Source organism: Canis aureus, chromosome 7, assembly GCF_053574225.1.
Source record: "Canis aureus isolate CA01 chromosome 7, VMU_Caureus_v.1.0, whole genome shotgun sequence".
In the NCBI taxonomy this organism is placed as follows: Eukaryota; Metazoa; Chordata; class Mammalia; order Carnivora; family Canidae; genus Canis; species Canis aureus.
This window is the reverse complement of record NC_135617.1, coordinates 66,837,475-66,856,585: the sequence shown is the minus strand read 5'-3', so window position 1 is coordinate 66,856,585 and position 19,111 is coordinate 66,837,475. Positions and strand designations below refer to the sequence as shown.

At 53.7% G+C, this 19,111-nt stretch overlaps 1 protein-coding gene across 4 annotated transcripts in view; it reads left to right on the top strand.

Annotated features, from left to right (window-relative positions):
• Positions 1-17,991, top strand: part of RAB44 (RAB44, member RAS oncogene family) — a 35,906-nt gene extending 17,915 nt beyond the window's left edge. For 3 of the 4 annotated variants that reach the window (XM_077904222.1, XM_077904223.1, XM_077904225.1), the window contains 11 exons: positions 380-554; positions 2,765-2,911; positions 3,333-3,423; positions 3,754-3,849; positions 5,996-6,210; positions 6,699-8,101; positions 11,459-11,540; positions 12,612-12,726; positions 13,850-13,951; positions 15,672-15,748; positions 17,460-17,991. In XM_077904222.1, coding sequence (XP_077760348.1) covers positions 380-554; positions 2,765-2,911; positions 3,333-3,423; positions 3,754-3,849; positions 5,996-6,210; positions 6,699-8,101; positions 11,459-11,540; positions 12,612-12,726; positions 13,850-13,951; positions 15,672-15,748; positions 17,460-17,550 — 2,594 coding nt within the window. In that variant the 3' untranslated portion in view covers positions 17,551-17,991. The remainder of the gene's footprint in view (positions 1-379; positions 555-2,764; positions 2,912-3,332; positions 3,424-3,753; positions 3,850-5,995; positions 6,211-6,698; positions 8,102-11,458; positions 11,541-12,611; positions 12,727-13,849; positions 13,952-15,671; positions 15,749-17,459) is intronic. The other variant, XM_077904224.1, reaches the window with a different exon arrangement.
• Positions 17,992-19,111: the final 1,120 nt, after the last annotated feature.

Genomic DNA, 19,111 nt, shown 5'->3' with positions numbered 1-19,111 from the left:
ATACTCCCACTGATCTCGATGCGGGTAAACTTTCCCGCCAGAGCAATGGAAGGTGTAATGTCCTTGCCGAGACCCTGCAGAGCAGAGCTCAGGCTTAAATGCCTGCAAAGCCGTTCAGAGTTCTCAGGTCTGATGAGTCTCTGCAAGTTTGGGGGACAAGGAGGAAGAAGGCCAGGAATCTGCATTTACAGGTCATAAAATGGTCAGAATGTCTACCTTGAACAGATTCCCATGGATGACAGGGCGAATGTATGAACGTGGCCCTGTATAAATGTGATCACACAGAGAGAATTACTTCCCCAAGGGCCGGAGCAGGACAAGATGGGAGATCAGTGGACCCAACCCCACTCTGCTGCCTTTTGTCCCCTCTGTCCCACAGAGAACATCTTCAGCTCCAGCCTGGGCACCCACAGGCTCCACAGGAAGAGGCCACTGTCTTCCAAGAGAGAACCTGCAGCTGCCAGTTTCCTGGCACTGGAGGAGGCTGACCATGAGGAGAAGGAGGCGTTCTTTGCCTTTATCCAGCAGCTGGGGGCAGGTGACGTCCTCCCAGAGTAAGGCCAGCACTGAGTGTGGAGGGGTGGGGGTAGGAGGCAGGGGCAGGCACTGCCCATCAGTGCGGGGCAGGACTGGCCTGGGCACAGGTGGGAGGCCACCAAGTAGAGCTGGGTGCAAATCTGGGTTTGGCCACTTGGGTTAGCTGTGTGACCGTGGGCCGGTAGCCTAACCTTTGACATCTGTTCTCCAGCTGCAGTGTGAGTGTAAGGACAGTTGTGGGATGAAATGAAGCCCGCCCGTGGAGAATGTCTGTTCTTGGGGAGTCCCTCCCACGCCCCCTCCTCCTCTCCCTCTCCATCCTGCCCTATGTGATTGCTCCCCAGGATTAGCGGCCTGGGGTATCAACCTCCCAGGTGTAGTCACAATCTTAAAAACATGACTACCTAAAAAAAACAAAAAACAAAAAACAAAACAAAACAAAAAAAAACATGACTACCTGAGGGGGCCCTTTTTTTTTTAAGATTATTTATTTATTTATTCATAAGTGACACACAGAGAGAGGTGGAGACATAGGCAGAGGAATAAGCAGGGAGCCTGCTGTGGGACTTGATACCAGGACCCCAGGATCATGGCCTGAACCAAAGGCAGATGCTTAACCACTGAGCCACCCAGATGTCCCTGAGGGGGCCTTTCTTAACTAGAAAAGAGGGTCCCGAGGATCCCTGGGTGGCTTAGCGGTTTTAGCGCCTACCTTTGGCCCAGGGCGCGATCCTGGAGTCCCGGGATCGAGTCCCATCCCAGCATGGAGCCTGCTTTTCCCTCTGCCTGTGTCTCTGCCTCTCTCTCCCCTCTCTATGTCTATCATAAATAAATAAATCAAAAAAAAAAAAAGAAAAGAAAAGAAAGAAAAAAAGAAAGGAAAAGAAAAAGAAAAGAAAAGAAAGAAAAGAAAAGAAAAGAAAAGAAAAGAAAAGAAAAGAAAAGAAAAGAAAAGAAAAGAAAAGAAAAGAAAAGAGGGTCCCCTCAATGGAGTGATTCATGTACAGTGATGCCCTGGGTTGGGCAGGTTTGGAGACGGGGAGGGCATTTCCTCCAGACTGTCTCAGGCTCTGGGCTTACGGGGTTCACTCATGCTCAGAGAAGGGGGACTTCTGCCTGTAAATACCCCTCTCACACCTCCCAGGTCCTCCTGGGTCTCTTAGAACCATCAGGGGAATCACCCTGCCTGTTTACCTGCCTCACGGGGCTCTGTAAGGACAAACTCTCAGAGGGTGGGACTCAGGGTACAGGCAGGCAGGGCAGGTGTGGTGGATGGGGAGCCATTTACCTACTTGGCAGCTTGGCCTGGGCCAAGCCCTCTGGCATTTATCTTCGTAACTTAATTAAATCCTTAGGGGGGGATCCCTGGGTGGCTCAGCAGTTTGGTACCTGCCTTGGGCCCAGGGCATGATCCTGGAGTCCCGGGATCAAGTCCCACATCGGGTTCCCTGCATGGAGCCTGCTTCTCCCTCTGCCTGTGTCTCTGCCTCTCTCTCTCTGTCTCTCATTAATAAATAAATAAAATATTTTTAAAAAATCCTTGGGAAAGCAGCATTAACTGAGTGCCAGCCATGTGCCCGGCCCCAAGCTGGCACTTTCACTGGGCACGGCTCATTCTCCGGTGACCCTACTGGGCAGGTATCAGGCTCCCCTTTGTACAAATAAGCCCAGAGAGGGCAAGGGAGTTGCCAAAGGTCACACAGCTACAGGGTGAGAGAAGAGGGAAGGCAGATGGCAGCCTGGGGCCATCAGGCTCCCAGCTCCTCCCCTGCCCCATTGCCAAATCATGGAGCCACAAAGTACCGTGGGGGTTCAAGAAGGAGAGGGCACATCTGGGAAGGGTTCCTGGAGGAGGTAGTAACTCGAATTGTACCTTGCAGGGTATGAACAGATTTTTGTGGCCCAGGTGCCCAAGTTTCTTCGAATGTTGCCATCAAAATAGAGAAGTGGGGGGTGCCTGGGGGGCTCAGTGGGTTAAGTGCCTGCTTTCAGCTTGGGTCATGGTCCCAAAATCCTGAGATCAAGCCCCGCATTGGGCTCCCTGCTCCATGGGGTGCCGGCTTCTCCCTCTGCCTCTCTCTCTTTCTCTGTCTCTCATGAGTAAATAAATAAAATCTTTTAAAAAGTGAAAATAAAAAATACAATACAATACAATAAAATGGAGAAATGGGCCCTCTGCTTACTGGCCCCACGTCATATCTCCTCTCTGGCTGTCCCCCTTCCCCAGGCAGGCAGAGATCTGGGAGCTGTGGGGGAAGCTGAGGCAGGAGGAGCCCCAGCTGGCAGGCAACCTGGAGGGCTTTCTGGCCAGGATGACCAGCCGCCTGCAGGAGGCCCGGGCTGACAAAGAGGTCCTGGAGCTGACGCTGAGGAAGTGAGTGGGGCTCGGGGGGCCTCACCCACCTGGTGTCTGGCACAGAGTATGTGCTCTTTACATTTTAGCTAAACGGGAATTGAATTCCCTCAGCTCTGGGCTTAGGGGTGGGATATGGTGACAGCAGGAAGTGGGGCAGAGTGATGGGGCGAGTGGGACCATGTGACAGGGCCGGGGAACGAGTATCTTGATGATGGTTACAGGAGTCGGCGTGTCGGGATCAAGGAGACCAATGTCAAGGGTGTACGGGTCAGGGGCCATTGTCGGGATGACTGTCCTCAGGGTGACAGGGGTCAGTGATCACTGGCGGAGCGAGGCGAGCAGCGAGATGGACTCCACACCCAGGCCCAGAGCGGCCCTGCCCGCAGCAGGGTCCCCGGGTGCTCACGGGCTGCCCGGCTCCCCCTCGCACCCCTTCCAGGCGGCACTCCGACCACCATCGGGAGGTCCAGCAGCTCTATGAGGAGATGGAGCAGCAGATCCGCCGGGAGCAGCGGCAGCTGCAGGCTGAGGTGACCTCCCCTGGCAGCTGGCAGCCCGCCCCTCGCCCCATCCTGGGCTCCTCCGGGCTGATGCTGGCCAGTGGGGGGGGGGGGGGCAGCTCCTCTCAGGGAGATGTGCTGGGAGTGCTGGGCCTCGCCCGGCCCTCCCGGCCCTGCCCACCAGGTCTCACTCTCTGCGCCTCAATCTTGTTGCCACAATCTCGGCCGGAGCCAGAGAAGTGGTCGTGAGAGGCGTCCCCGTACCCCGGGCCGGGTGCGGGTGCGGGTGCGGGTGCGGGTGGAGTGTGGGGAGGGCTGGGCGTCAGCAGGCCGCGGGGGCTGAGACCTGTCTGCTCCCAGAGCGACTCCCGCGGCCTGGCCTTCAGCTCCCAGATGCAGGAGGCCCTGGAGGCCAAGGAGCGTGAATGTCAACGGCTCACTGACGGCCAGAGGGAGGTGAGTGCCAGCGCCTCCCCGGGAGCCCAGATTCTGAGGAGTCACACATTCTGACACCCCGCTTCTCAGACTTCAAGGGGGTGGCTAGGCCCGAGAGTGGCTCCCTTTGCCGAGATGAGGTCAGGTAGTGCAGAGGGGCCACTGGAAAGGTCCAGGTTCAAATCCCTGCTGTTCCCATTAGGAGCCAGGCAAATCTGAGGCAATGACTTTGTTCCTTTTTTTTTTTTTTTTAAAGATTTTATTTATTTATTCATGAGAGACACAGGGTGGGGGGGTGGGGGCAGGCAGAGACACAGGCAGAGGGAGAAGCAGGCTCCATGCAGGGAGCCCAACGCGGGACTGGATCCCAGGACTCCAGGACCACACCCTGGGCCGAAGGCAGGTGCCAAACCGCTGAGCCACCCAGGGATCGGTCCCCTGAAGCAATAACTTTGGCCTGAGTTTCTCCATCTATAAAATGGGACTAACCACATCTACTGCATCTCCTAGGCCAGTTGTGTCAAATGAGGTGATAAATAGGAAAGCACTCTGAAACAGAAAGGCACTGGGCTAACATGAGGTCACAGTGTTAGAGAGGCTGAGTGATAGGGTGGCATTCAACTCTTATGTCCGCTGACAGCTGAGTCACCTGGGGTAGGTTTGTAACCTCTCTGAGCCTTGGTTTCCAAATCAGAAAAATGGAGATCAGAACTCTTGCCCTAGAGGGCTGCTGGGATGACTAAAGATACCATATCTGAGGGCCTAGCATGGTTCCTGGCACACAGGAGGTGCTTTTCACATCACAATTGTTACTGACTCTGAATCTGACCTAGCTCCCTGCTACCCTGACACCCCAGATCTCGTAGCCCATAGTCACTTCCAGTTGGCATCGCAGCTAGGTGTTTGGGTCTGAGATCCTGCTCCCCCCACCATCTCTTCCTTTCTCAACTCCCAGACCACTGACCTTAGTAAAATCACCTTCTGATGGAACCAGGACAACCACCTTTCCTTCAGCGCTGGGCGAGGTTCCCAGAGCATTTTCCACTGTCGCCTCGCCTGGCTCTGTTATCTGGTCTCACCTTCCCAACATGGGCTGATTTCCAGATGCCTCTGCAGCAGCTGCTCCTTAGAAATTGAGGCAGGCCCCTTCAGCCAAGGGAAGAGTTTGGACTTTCCAAAATGGGGCCAGTTTGTCCTGTCCCCCGTAGATGTGAAGCCTCTCCTCTGAAGTCATTCATTCCTTCACCTGACAATTCTTACGGCATGCCTACTAGTGCCTGGCACTGCTCTAGGGTCCTGAGGAACATGATAGACACAACCCCCCGCCCACAGAGTGATAGCCTTAGTCAGGAAGATGGATGATAAGCAAAATAAGCAAATAAAATCTATAACATCCTGGAGGCTGGAGAGTGAAAGTGCTAAGGAGAATGAAGGGAAGCAAGGAAGGAGAGTAGAAGGGTTTTGACAAGAGGGTCCAGGAAGGCCTCCCTGAGTTGATGGCATTGGAGTAAAGGCCTGAAGGAGATGAGGCATGAGCCGTGTGATACCTGGGGAAGGGCAGTCCAGGCGGTGAGAATAGTGAGTTCAAAGGCCCTGAGGTAGGTGCGTGCCATGAATATCCAGGGAACAGCAAGGAGACCGGTGTGCTGGAGCAGACAGGGGGAGGGGAGAGGAGTGGGAGAGGAGGGCAGAGACCTCACAGGGCGTGAGGGACTGTGCAGGCACTGGATGCCACTGTGAAGGCTTCACTTTCCCTTCTGAGTGCTCAAGCAGCTCCCCATCTCTGAGTATGTGACTTGCTGTGGCTCAGGAGCTCCCTGTGGACCACTTGGGGTTCAGAGACAAGCAACCATTGCGGAGCTCTGAGCAGAGGAGAGTGTGATCCAATCTACGTTTCGGGTCCTTGTGGTGCTGGCCGTTTGTGTTTCTTACACAGTCCCTCTGTCCTCCCTGTCCAGCATTTCAAGTGTCTCTCCTGGACGGGAGGTCACGGAGCTAATCAGGCCAACAAGGGGTAACCACGCCCCGCCCCCACCAACCCTCAACCCTTTGTTTAAGCTGGGTCTCCAGGAGCCTGGAGTCTGTGCTCCACAGTGGCTTTGGGAGGCTGCTTGTCGCCCTGGAGGGCCCCGGGGCTTCTCTCCTCCTCACCCTCCACCTCCCGCAGCTGGAGGCCCAGCTCCACCGCCTCAGCAGCACACACCAGGAGGCCTGCTCTGAGAACCAGCAGCTGCGGGAGACCGAGCATGACCTGGCTGGTCGGCTGGAGGAGGTGCAGGGGCAGCTGCAGGTGACCAGGGGGCATCTGAACGCCGCTAGGGGCCGCGTGTCCTGGCAGATGGAGGAGGAACCAAGGCAAGTAGCTGCCATCCGTGGGCTAAGGTGGGTACCAGGGCTTCCTAAAGGTAGGGAGGGAAGCTCTGGGTTCTCTGAAGCCCTGGTTCAGCACCCAGAACACATGCAGAGTTTCCCTTCTTAAACCTCACGACAATCCTGCAAGGCCACCTTCTCCTGCCCATTTCTCAGACAGGGAAACTAAGGCACCAAGAAGGGAAAGTCATGTGCCCAAGTTCACACAACTTGGATACACACACACACACTGCTAGTATAGTAATGGATCCCAGAAAGCCACTCACTCTACCTGTTAGAGCTCAGAGGAGTGGGATGGGCCAGAATGGTCAGGGAAGACTTCCTGGAGAAGGTGAGGCTTCATATAGGCCCTGAGAGATGGGCAGGATTGGACAAGGGGGAGGCATGGGGCGCATGCAGGGTGGGGACCACCTGAGGAGAGACTGGGGGTTGGGGTCAGCTGTGAGGTGTTACCGATGGGGAGAGGTTCCCCTGACCTTAGCTTCCTAAACCCTTCCTAGTGTCCCCCGAGCAGGTGAGGAGAAGGCTTCAGATGCCCAGGCAGTCCCCTCTGAGGAGGCTCCCCTGCCCGGACTGTTTGGGGAGGAGGATGACTGGGACCAGCTCCTGAGCAGCTTCAACACCTCCTCGCGCAGAGCTCTGCAGCTCTCCTGGAGCCCACCTCCCACCCCAAGGACCCCCTTGGGCCCCCAGACACCCCGAGTTGTCAGGCAGATCTCCATCTCAGAGCCACGTGCTTTGCCGTTTGGTCAGGAGCCACCTTCAGATCTGGAAGGGGCTCCAAGGGGCCCTGCTGGGGCGCCCTCTGGAGCCAAGGAAGTGAAAGGAGTGGGCGCAGATGGGCAGGATGACAGTCCAGAGCAGCCCGTCCAGTCTCGCAGCCTGGAACCTCAGGAGGAGTCAGGGTCTGGCCCTGAGGCCCTCTCCCTCCGGAGTTTCCAAGGGGCCACCACTGGGGAGTCAGGGAGCCTGGTGGCAGCTGCACTCAAAGTGCTCATTCCTTTGGAGGATGCACCTCCTCCTCTGGTGACCTGTCCTCCTCCCCAGGCCCCAGCTGGGCCCAGTGAACAGCTGCAGGCCTCATACCCAGGTGACAAGAGCCCGGGGCCCGGGCCTATCCCAGACAAGCCGCCTAGGCAGACAGAGGCCCTCCATTGGGACCGGCAGGATCCTGGCTCTGAGCCAGGACTGGGGTCCCCAGGAGCCGAAGTCCTTATACCAGGGCTGGCTGGGCCCTCCCAGGATCCGGGACCTGTGGGTCAGGCTCCCTCAGAGGGGCTGGAGCGGGCCTGGTGCAGCCCTGGTGTGCAGGGAAGCCAGCCCGGGGGGCCAACAGAAGCTCAGGGCCAGGTCTTTGGGCCAGATGGGCTGTCTGGCCTCTCCCTTGAGCGTCTGGAAGAGCCCAGGGTGGAGGGAAGGAACCAGGTAGGCCGAGGAGGACAAGACCTCAGTTCAGAGCAGTCAGCTGGGGCTCACAGCCTGAAAACTGGGCATTCAGAAGCCCCCCCTCCTAGAACGGGGTCACCTCCCCTGGAGTCTCCCCTGGAGGGGGCTCAGCCTGGGGATGGAGCAGAGCCTCAGGAGCACCGGCGCAGCTCCCCCACCACAGTGGAGCTAGAAGCTCAGCCCATGCCCTCACCTCCAACTGCTCATACAGAAGAACAAGGCTCCCTTCGATCCAGGGAGCCAATGGCAGAGAACAGACTCGAAGAAGACCCAGGAAGTGAGCCCGGGGAGGCTGCGCTGAACCGGTCCCCGGAGTCCCCCGCGGCCAGCGAGCCTCTAGCCGACCCCGATTACCTCTTCCATGTCATCTTCCTGGGAGACTCCAACGTGGGCAAAACATCCTTCCTACACCTGCTGCACCAGAATTCCTTTGCCACCGGGCTGACAGCTACTGTGGGTAAGGGCTGACCTGGGGAGGGAGGCTGCAGAGGGAGGGGATGCCCGGGGAGACCCAGGGCCAATGAGCTGGAGGCAAGCCAGACAGATCCATCTCCCTGGGAAGCTGCAGGTTCTGTCCTGGCCACAGGCCCTGCATTAGACTTTATTTTATATGGGCACAATCTTACTATTTTACTAATTATCTCTAATTATAGGTAATTTGCTTTGCTGCATTGATCTGATTAGCTTATAATGTGCCGCACCAACAAAGCACCCTGCAATTTAGGGGCCAGAGCTGGTTGCCAGTGAAAACAAGCAAGTCTCCACCCACATGGCCCTGGGGGCAGGCCACTGCAGGGTGGGTGCCGCTTGCCTTTGCTCACAATTAGCCCCAGGCCAATGGGCCAAGCTCTGGCAGAGAGTTGCCCGGGGCAAGTTGAGTACTTTACACAGAATGTGTTTCTAGAGTAAGGTCATTTAGGAGCTCAGATACCTGAGTTCAAATCCCATCTCTGCCACCCACTAGCAGTAAGGACTGGGAGAAATTATTTAACCCCTCTGAACTCTCAAACCCTCATCTGCATCATGCAGACTGCATAATGCAGGCAAGTGTACAGGCTCCCTAAAATAGGTGTAAGGATGAGTTCAGTTTGTACATGTCTTAGAATATCTGGCATGTGGTAAGTGCTCAATATTATTTTTATTACTATTATCATAAGCAAATATTTGATCATGTCTAATGCAGTGGCCCCTGCAAATGAAATATCCCCAAACACAAAGACTCCTCTACCTACAAATGTTGGGATCTGTGATCGCTTGGCATTGTACAGAGCCACGGAAATGCAAGCTCAAGAATGAAGAGGACACCCGCTTAGGCACAGAGATGGGGGGACCCATGTGTTTGTGCCAGGCAAAGTGCATGCTAACTGGGGACCAGCGCCAGACCAATGGGTAGATGACAGACTTCATGCAAAAGAGGCTTCAAGATGGGTTCTCAAATTTTTCTTTAAGAATCCTCACCTGGGGGAACCAGTTAAAAATTCAGTGTCTTGGGGACTAGAGAACTTGCAGCAGGCCTGGCCTGCTGTTGGGGAGGGTCACAGGGTCTGCGAGCCCACTGTTCTGAATCATCTGAGGTCCTGGTTACTGACCACCTACAATGCGCCAAGCATCTTCCGTGCCTCCTTCCTTTACAAAAGCCCTCCCTATATAACTGATCTGCCCCCATTATTATGTGATAAGAAGGTTCCACAAAATTCAATCAAGAAAAACACAGGTTGCATAATTGTAAAAAGACAGGGCAAGCCTGCACTCACCGCTAGTCGGCTGGGAGTACCCGAGATCCAGGGGAGTGACCTGTGCCCGTCCCAGTGCCAGCTGCAGTTTGGTGCCTCCTGGTGGCTGTCATCCATCTGGCTTCACCATCAATGGGGACAATTCTGGCTTCCTCGGTCATGAACATTTCCACACCCAGCGTCACCTCCTCTGTTTCCTCCCCTTCTCTCAGAAGATGAGAACTCTAGCCTGCTGGCATTTGAGAACAGGGCTGGGTGGAGCACCAGAGCCAGAGCCAATGGAGTTATATCAGAATGTGCATTTTTGCCAGGCTTTTCCATATCCCCATTTTACAGATGAGGGAAACAGATCATAGAAGACCTGGTCACGTTTCCTGCCCTCGCTGGGGCCCAAAGTTCATACCCATGGTCTCCTGCTTTCAGAGCACATGCCCCACCCTAGAAATTCTGCTGTGTTCTGGGTTCAGCGTGACTCTGCCCCTGGGGCCGCTCATGTAAAATAGCAGATTCCTTGGGAAGGAGATAACTGTTATATTCTTAGCGATTTATGTGGTTAAGTTATAACACGTTTTGGGGACATATGGGAGCCACGTGGGTGGATTGAGGAGGGGATGGGCAGGTTGGTGGGAGTAATGGCGGAGTTAGGAAATGCAAGGAATACTTGTTAAAGACGTTCATAGATTACATGGTGGGCATTCAAGCCAGGCTGGATATCATCACCAGGGGTTGGGTTAGATAATCTCAGAGGTTCCTGCAGACCCTGGGCTTCCTAGGACAAGGATTCCTAAGGTAAAAGAGCAGTAAAGAGAAGCGGATGCTACAGACTTCTGCTTTGCCATTTTGCTGAGTCAGGTTCCCCAGGCTGCCACTTCCTGCGGAGAGCATGGGCGGGGGAACAAGGTTTCAGCTCCCACCAGGGACAGCTGCAGAGACTTTGAGAAAAGTCTCCACCAGCTCAGGGCTGGTATGAGGAGGCACGCCTTTCCAGAGCTGGCACAGGGCGTGCAGTGGGCTCCATAGCTTCAGGGCTCCCTTAGGAAAAGGAGTGGGGATGGGAAAGAAGTCCCTCTCCATCACTCCCTACTCTGCCTGAATTCCTTGGGGGTCGGCAGAAAGGTGTACCCCAAAAGTTTCTAAACCTTCCTGGGATTTCACTAATCCCTTTATATTTGCAGAGACAGGAAGGGTCCAGAAGCATGACCACAGCGAGGGGTGGGGCTGTGAAATTGGAAGGGCTGTGGCTCAGGGAGATGAGAATAAGACTGAAAATGATCACCTCCCAAGCACCCCTGGGCCAAACCTCAAACGTGATCATTCAATCCTCCCAATCTTTCTGCAATGTGGAGCTTTTATTTTCTTTATTATTGTGATATTCTTTTTTACAGGTAGTTTTTTAATTTATTTTATTTATTTTAAAATAAGCTCTATACCCAAGGTAGGACTTGAACTCATGGCTCTGAGGTCAAGAGTCACGTGCTCAACTGACTGAGCCAGCCAGGTACCCCAATGTGGGTCTTTTTTAATTGTCACCTGGCAAAGAGGGAAGGGAGGCTCAAAGAGGTAAAGTGACTTACCTGAGGTCACGCAGCCAATAGAGCAGCAGAGGATGGGCAGCTCACAGCCCCATCGGTCATCCCTGAAACCAGTGCTCCTTCTTCCCTCTGAGGCTGCCTGTTTCTACCCCACTGTGTGGTTGTTGGGGGAAGATCCATGCTATACTTAGGAATGAAACAGAGAGTATTATAAAAATAAAACAGTGAAACTGATTTTCCTGAGGGACCTGAAGAATAAACGTTGCTGTACGGTTGGGAAGACAGATATGTTCATAGAAGCCAAGACAATGCAAGGTGCCTCAAATTGGCACCGACCATCCGGGTGTGGGAGTGCAGTGGGCGAGGCAGTCAGGAAGGGTTTCTTGGAGGATTCAGGCTCTTGAGTATGGATGGGATTTGGAGAGCTGAGGGGAAGCTCAGCAGCCAGAGGAGCTGGTGTTGGGGACAGGTGTATCCTGGGGCAGGTTTGGGCTGGAAGCCCTGGATGGTAACTTGGCAGCAGGCCCAACCCCCCTGTGTGTGTCCTAGGAGTGGATTTTCGGGTCAAAACTCTGCTGGTGGACAACAAGTGCTTCGTGCTGCAGCTTTGGGACACAGCTGGTCAGGAGAGGTAAGGGGCCCTGTCTCCGTTAGTGGCGTCGGGGCCCTGCGCTGAACCCAAGGTGAAGAGGGGTGGAGGGCAGCCTGACCTTGACAACTCCAACTCAGGCAAGAGGTGATCAAGTATAAAAAAAGCCATCCAGCTCCTAAGCATTTAGGAGGTTGGGAAAGCAGAGATGAGTCAAGCTTCTGTGGGCTCACAGAGGGGGCAGCAGACCCAGAGGCCCCCCCCCCCGCCCTTGGCCTCGCAGGACAGCTGTGAAGGCCATTCCAACGTGGCCCTCGGGGGACAGCTTGGCCGATCTCCAGGCCTTCTGAAAATGCTGGCCTGCCACTTTCCAGTGAGGCAGGAGTGATCAACGTGCAAAAGGCACACCCTTAACCCAGCAGTTCTGCTTCCAGAAATTCATTGTGCTGGTGAACTCACACATGACTGTAATACCAGCATGTCCATCGCAACATCGTCTGTGCTGGGAGCACCAGGAACAGCCTAAACATGAGGACTGGTGGGCCAGAGAATAAGTCAGGGTCTGGCTACACAGTCCATAGAATATTATGAAGCCACCGAAAAAAAAAAAAAAAGACTGAGGACTCTGTCTGTGTGCCAGCGGGGAAACACCTGCAAGATGTTATATTAACTGGAAAAAGCAAAGCAGATGAGTGTTTTGCCCCCTATTTGTGTTTAACAGGGAAGAGAGGTGTACGTATGTGAAGGTGCGTATGTACACGGCGTGCATGTACGCATACATATATTTGTATATATTCATAAAATACCTCTGGAAACTGGTAACCCTGGCTGCCTCTGGGGAGGGAGACTGAGTGGTGGGGGCCGGGGGACGTGGGGACAGACTTTTCCCTGGGTACCCTTCCGTACCTTTTGAAACTTGAACCATGAGAACTGCTACCTTTTCAACAATCACTACGCTGCAAGAAGGAAAACGTCTGCACACTGTCTTCGGGAAGCAGTTAGGAGCAGGAAAGCTTCATTCTCCCACCTTGCAGCTGAAGTAGCTAAGGCCCAGAGGGGCCAGGGTGAGGGGGCGGCCCACCAGGCCTGGCCTCATGCAGACTGTCTGGGCAGGTACCACAGCATGACTCGGCAGCTGCTCCGCAAAGCCGACGGCGTGGTCCTCATGTACGACATCACCTCCCAGGAGAGCTTCGCCCACGTGCGCTACTGGCTGAACTGTCTCCAGGTAAGCAGCCACCTTAGCCACCTGCAGATGGCTGTTGGGCTTGGCCCCAGCTTTGGGAGTCAAGAGGGAACTTGTACCCTGCCCACGCCCTCTTTTCTCCCAGGATTACGAATGATACCACGGACATGTGGGTGATGTGACCCACTGAGGACATGGGGCTGGATGAGCTGGGAGCATAGTCATATGAAGAAACCACAACCACGTAGTACAGCCTCCAAAACAAACTACTTCCTTTATCTCTTGAACATTCCTTTCCTATATATAGCAGCTCTGCAATGTCTTCTTAACACCTGGGGATAATGCAAGGCTAGTACTACTCTAGGTGATAATTCCTCTGTCCACACATGTCTAGTTCTCTCCCCCATGTACTTAATTGTTCCATATATACTGAAATTCTGCAGTATGTACTAGCACTGCAGAGGGGTATGATGAAAGACATGTGTCTTCTCTCTGGAAGTTTCTAGTCCAGCTGAAGAGAAGTAGGATAAGGTCTAGTCCGGCAAAAGAAGTAGGATAAGGTACTATACCGGGGTGGCCAGGCTCTGGGTCTGACAGGACCTCGGTTTGAATCCCAGCTACCCTGCCCCGACTCTATCATCTTGGACAAATAACTTCTCTGAACTTCCATCTTCCCACTTTTCTCATACAGTTGTTAGGATTAATAGGTACAGTTGCCGTTAGAACAACACCGGGTATATTGTAAGTGCTCAGGAAGCAGAAGCTAGTGGTAGTAGTACTCATGAAACAATCAGGAAGTGAGCCAAGCCAGCCCATGTAATCAAGTGCTGGGCTGTTTGGCACAGGCAAGAAGAGAGGGTTGTGGGCAGGAACAATCCTGGAAGGCTTCCTGGGGGAGGTACCTTGGGGGCTGGCCTTGGGAAATGGGTGAATGTTTGCAGGCAGCAAGAAGGGGCATGTTCACTCTAGACTGAAGGGAAGATGTCGTGGGTGGGGTAAAGGTGTGGAGTGAGTGTTACAGGGAAAGGCCGGGGCAGGGGCCGGGGGCAGGGTTGGGTGTGCACACTGTCAGCTTCCTGGAGGGCAGGGCCAAATCCTCCCAGGGCCTGGCACACCACAGCAGAAACCCAACATGTGTGGCTAAGGGAATGTATTCTATGTGCAGGAATCAGGGCCCAACGGGGTGGCCATCCTTCTTCTGGGAAACAAGACGGACCGTGAGGAGGAGCGGCAGGTGCCCATAGAGGCCGGCCAGCAACTGGCCCAGGTGAGCACCTGGCCATCAGTCCCCCACCCAGCCTGGCCTGGACAGAACCCTCCCTGGAGGGACATGAAGAGGTCACCCTGGCCTGGGCCACTGAGAAGGACCCATTGCCCATCCCTGCCCCTACCCCTGCCCTGCCCGAGGCCGGGTCAGAGTGGACAGCAGCCCGGTCTCCTCTGCCTCCCACCCACCCTGTTCTTAGACTGAAACATGCAACCAGCGGGTCTGACTTTGGCTCTCAGATGGACTTAGCAGATCCCTACACAACATTCTGACCTATATAAAAATATCTTCAGAGTAAAAAAAAAAAAAAAAAAGTTTTAAGAGCTTCACTTAAAATTCCCAATCAAATCTTAATTTTCCCTCTGGTCTCTAATTAACATAACATTCCTTCTAATTTATTCTATCTTAAGACTCCAATTCTTCCCTGGCAAGATTGCATCAAAAGTCCCACCACCAGACAGTGGATACTATTTATTTATGAACAGAAGTTGACCACATTCCAGAAACTCCAGAGAATAATAAAGAAGGGAAAAAGCTCCCAGCCCCTGCCCGCCCCCCACCACAACCCCCCTTGGCATTTCCATATTGTATTTCTTTCCCCTTCTCCCCTCCTTTCTCAGAATCATGAGCTCATCACCATGGCTCCTGGTTGGCGCAGGAATCGCCCCCCTTAAATGTAGTGGCTCATCTCTTTGACATAGTAATTCCTCCTCTAGCAATTTATCCTAAGGAAAGAATCAGAAATAATAATCCCTACGAGAATAGCATAATGGATACCCACATATAATGTATAATCAAGCGTGTTTATATGAGGATGTTCTTTACAGTATTATTTATAAGAACAAACATTTGGCAGGAGTTGGTGGTTAAGTTGTGGAGGTTCATGTGAGAGGCCACCATTTGCCATTAAGAATCCTGTCCCAGAAAAATATTTGAGGGCGTGGAGGAAGTGCCTACAATGTAATGTGAAGTCAGAAGAGCAGCTGCAAGTCCCAGCTTAGGTTGAGTTGAACCCTGGGAGGTTGCTGACATTCGACTGGGTCCTGCCGGAGCAGCCAGTTCATAGGATTGACTCCACCAGCACGATGGCATTTAGCCCACTCACCCCCAGGGGGTCATATAAAACGGAATAGAAATATATATCAAACACTACCTAACACGAGTGGTTTATATTTTGCTTTTGCACTTTTTGAAGGCTGTATTTTCCAATAGTTCCCTGCCCTCAGCTGAATATTTTTGAAATCAAAAAACATAACTAGAGGACTCAGCGGTTGAGCACCTGCCTTTGGCTCAGACAGTGATCCTGGGGTCCTGGGATCGAGTCCCACATTGGGCTCCCTACAGGGAGCCTGCTTCTCCCTCTGCCTGTGTCTCTGCCTCTCTCTCTGTGTGTCTCTCATGAATAAATAAATAAAATCTTTTTTTAAAAAACCACATAACTAATAGTTTAAAATGTCCCCAAGGACATTTCTCCAATTTGGGACACAGGCTTTCCATCGTCACTCAGGGTGTGGGCTGTGGAATGTCTCTGGGGTGGCATCTTTGACACGGTGGCCAGCCAGGGTGGAGGTGCAGGGGGCAAGGAGCCGAGGGCCGGGGGCCAGGCTGCCTCACCCATCGAGGGTGGCCTAGGGACACCCTGGGTGGGATTCTTTGATGGCCAGGCCATGGGCATTTCTGCCAGGATGCTCAGTGGGCTCTCCCGGGGGTCTGTCTGCAGGAGCTGGGGGTCTCCTTTGGAGAGTGCAGTGCTGCCCTAGGTCACAACATCCTGGAGCCCGTGGTGAATCTGGCTCGGTGAGTTCCACCCCGATGCTCACCCCCTGAGTCCCCTGGGCAGCCTCCAGATCCCGCCTGTGGGAAGGGAAGACCCACTCTGAGGAAGCATCATGAAACTGTAAAGCTCACCCTCTGGGGAAGGGGAGAGAGCACTCTGTGGAGAGTCTGAGTCCAGCTCTACTAGTTCCATTGCTCTGCTCACCTTCTCAAAGTCTCCTGCACCCTTTCGAGCTTTAGCTTACTTTCTCGCTTACCCAGTGCAGTGGGCCTGAGAGGGTCACCTTCCTGCTCTCAACCTTCCAGTAACTTCCACTAGATTGACTTATTTATTTTTGACAGTTTTTATTTTTATTTGTTTACTTAAGTAATCTCTACACCCAATGTGGGGCTCACACTCATGACCCCTGAGATCGCAAGTTGCATGTGCTTCCTACTGAGCCAGCCAGGTGCTCCAACTTCCGCTAGATTTAGAATAAAATCCAAATGCCTCCAAACGGCCTTTGTCGTCTCTGGGGCCTCCCCCGTCCCCGTGTGCACACGTGCAAGCACACACATGCACATTTACTCACTCAGCCTCTGTCACTCAGAGGGGCCCTCCCTGACCACTCTCTGTCCCACCACTATTCTGGATCCCTGTCCCCTATTCGTGTCCTTCAAAGCCCTTCTCGACATATTGTAAGGACACAGGCATTTGTCTGTTTCTCTGTTCCCTGGTTGCTGTGAGCCTCCTGCCCTAGGCGGTAGCTCCAGGAAGGTGGGGCCATGTCTGTTGGGTCCAGCTCCCCTCCCTCTACACCCAGGGCCTGGCACCTACTAGGTGCCCCCAAAATGAAGGAAATGAGTAAGGCAGAAGGGGTCCCCGGCCCGATCATCTGGAAGCCCCTTATCTGACAAAGTAGCCCAGGTGCCACGTGGAATGCAGTGCAAGGCAGAGCAGATGGGAGAGAGGGGGCTTCGGGGGGCACAATCCCCCAGCCCCACAGAGGATCAGGTGATGCCCTGGGTTAGACACCTGCTCAACAGCTTCCCTCAGCTTCCCTCCTTCAAAAGCCCGAGTTCCTGAATGTGGCTTCCAGGCCCCCAGGGCTCTGAACCCCTATTGCCTCTAAGGCTCATTTATGGCCAATTTGGTCTTTGGGCTTCGCATCATTCAGCGCAGTGGTCCGCACACAGTAAATATATCGTGAGTGAATGAATGAACGAATGAATGAACTTCTTTGATTTCCCTAAGCTCTCTCTTGACACTGAGCCTTTGCCCTCAGCCGGAAACAAACCCCCCTTTTCTGCTAGGGTCCCTTGTCCTCTGCTCAGCCTCAGCTCTGACGCAGCCTCGGCTCTGACACTGCCTCCTTCCTCCCTAAACCCTTCGGGGACCCGGCGTGTGGTCCCTCCATGTCCTTCCTTATTCCTGGTTCTGACGGCCTCTTCTCCTGTCCGTTTCCTCACTTCTCAAGGCGAGGACATGCTGGCTTCGTGGTCTCGTTCAGTGTCCCTTGCACAGTGGAGAGGCACACAGTAGGCTGGAAAGAAAGCTAGGAAGGCCACAGAAGGCCAGAGTCTCCGTGGCCCCATTTTCCTGGTGCCACGTGGAATGCAGTGCAGGGCAGAGCAGATGGGAGAGGGGGCTTCGGGGGGCACAATCCCCCAGCCCCACAGAGGCACCCACAGGCCCCTCCGTGCTGCCCCCCGAAGGTGAGACAGAGGGCTGATGTCTCCTGTTGTCATACAGGTCACTCAAGATGCAGGAGGACCGCCTGAAGGACTCGCTGGTGGAGGTGGCCCCTAAGAGGTCACAGAAGAGAGCTGGCTGTTGCTTCTGACCATCTGGCCCAGCCAGGGTAGGACGCCCACCCCTTGGGCTTCCTGTTCCTCAGCTCCTGTCCCACCTGCCCAGATGCAGCAGTGACACAGATGGCCAGCTTGAAAGTTCAGGAAGATCTCTCTCAGGTCAAGACTTGGATCCCAGGGCAGGGGCTGCATGGACACTGCTGCTCTTGCACTCTGAAGAAGGATTTGACGGGGGTGGGGGTTGGTTGTTCATGGTGAAAACCCTCTCAAGAAAGGAAAAGTCTAGAAAAATGAATTAAGGAAAACATACCATATCATTGGCCACACATCTCTGTGTGGTAAAATTATAGGGTGAATATGTGGGGGAGTCATTTCCTTTTTTATAAGTATTTGTATTTCTCTATCTTTGGCAAAGCTTGGGTATTCCTTATATAGTCAAAAATAAAAATAAATGCAGAGAGGAGGGAAAGAAACTTTCCGAGGAGCTTGCTTTGGGGGCTGATGACTAATTGATACAACCTGTTAATTACAAAATACTCTTTATTAAGCAGTCCCCCTGTTGCATGCCTGCCAAAACCGGTGAACCTTGTCTCACTCTCCATCTGTGTGCGAGCATCAAGTTTCTTCCGAGCAGAATCCGATTCCCAGGGAAGAGCAATGTTCTGATGCTCCCTGGCAGGCCCTACTCCCCGTGTGTCCCTGAGCCCCAACCCCATTCCGTTTCCCCAAGACCTGTCTCGCAGGGGTCATATTCGGGGATCCCACCCCTTGCTCCAATGCCACAGCGTCCCCTGGTGCAGCCTTCTGCCCTGAGGTGGGGCTGGCGGGGTCTGGGGAGCAGTGGAGAAGCTGGATTCAGATCACTCAGAGGCTCCTCTTTGGAGCTTTTGTTGAAGTTCCAAAGTGGCTGCAGATTATAAACCAGGCCGGGGTCTTCAGTGCCATTGAGGAGTCTGCTTGGAAAGTCTTGGGGAGTTGACCCCTCAGTGTTGGACAATCTGTCATGTCAGTTTGCTGCAACTGCTGTCCTTGTCATCGTACATCGCAATGATGCTCGCCACATCCCGCAATCCAGTGTGTGCGGGACGCTGAGCTTGTAATGATTACTTTGTAATCGTTCAGTACTGGTGAACCAGAGAGGGTGGGAGGTAGAAGACAGAGCCTTCCTACAGGCTTAACCAGTCTCCAATCTTGGCTCTGTCCCTCTGCTCAGTTCCGGAAGGGATGCCTGGGATGCCTCTGCAGCAGTGAGCTGTTTGTCGTTCGAGGCATATAAGTGCATGTCGGGTGACACTTGACAAGAGGCAAGGTGGAAAAGATTCCGGCATCAGAAGCCACCAAAGTTTGCCTCAGCTGCCCTAACGGACCTCATCCAGCCTCTGGATATTATGCAGGATGATTTTGTGATACAGCCAGTTCTCACTGATTCTTACCTCCAATGTCTTCTCCCTGCTGCCATCCTCTTTCTCAACTCACAAGCCTCTTCCTGCTCTGAACAGTTATTAGGCTATAGTAGGTTCAGGAAAGACAGACAAGGAGAGGTGGCCACGGGTGAGGGTGGGGGGGCAGGTCCTACTGTTGCTAATGGCTCTC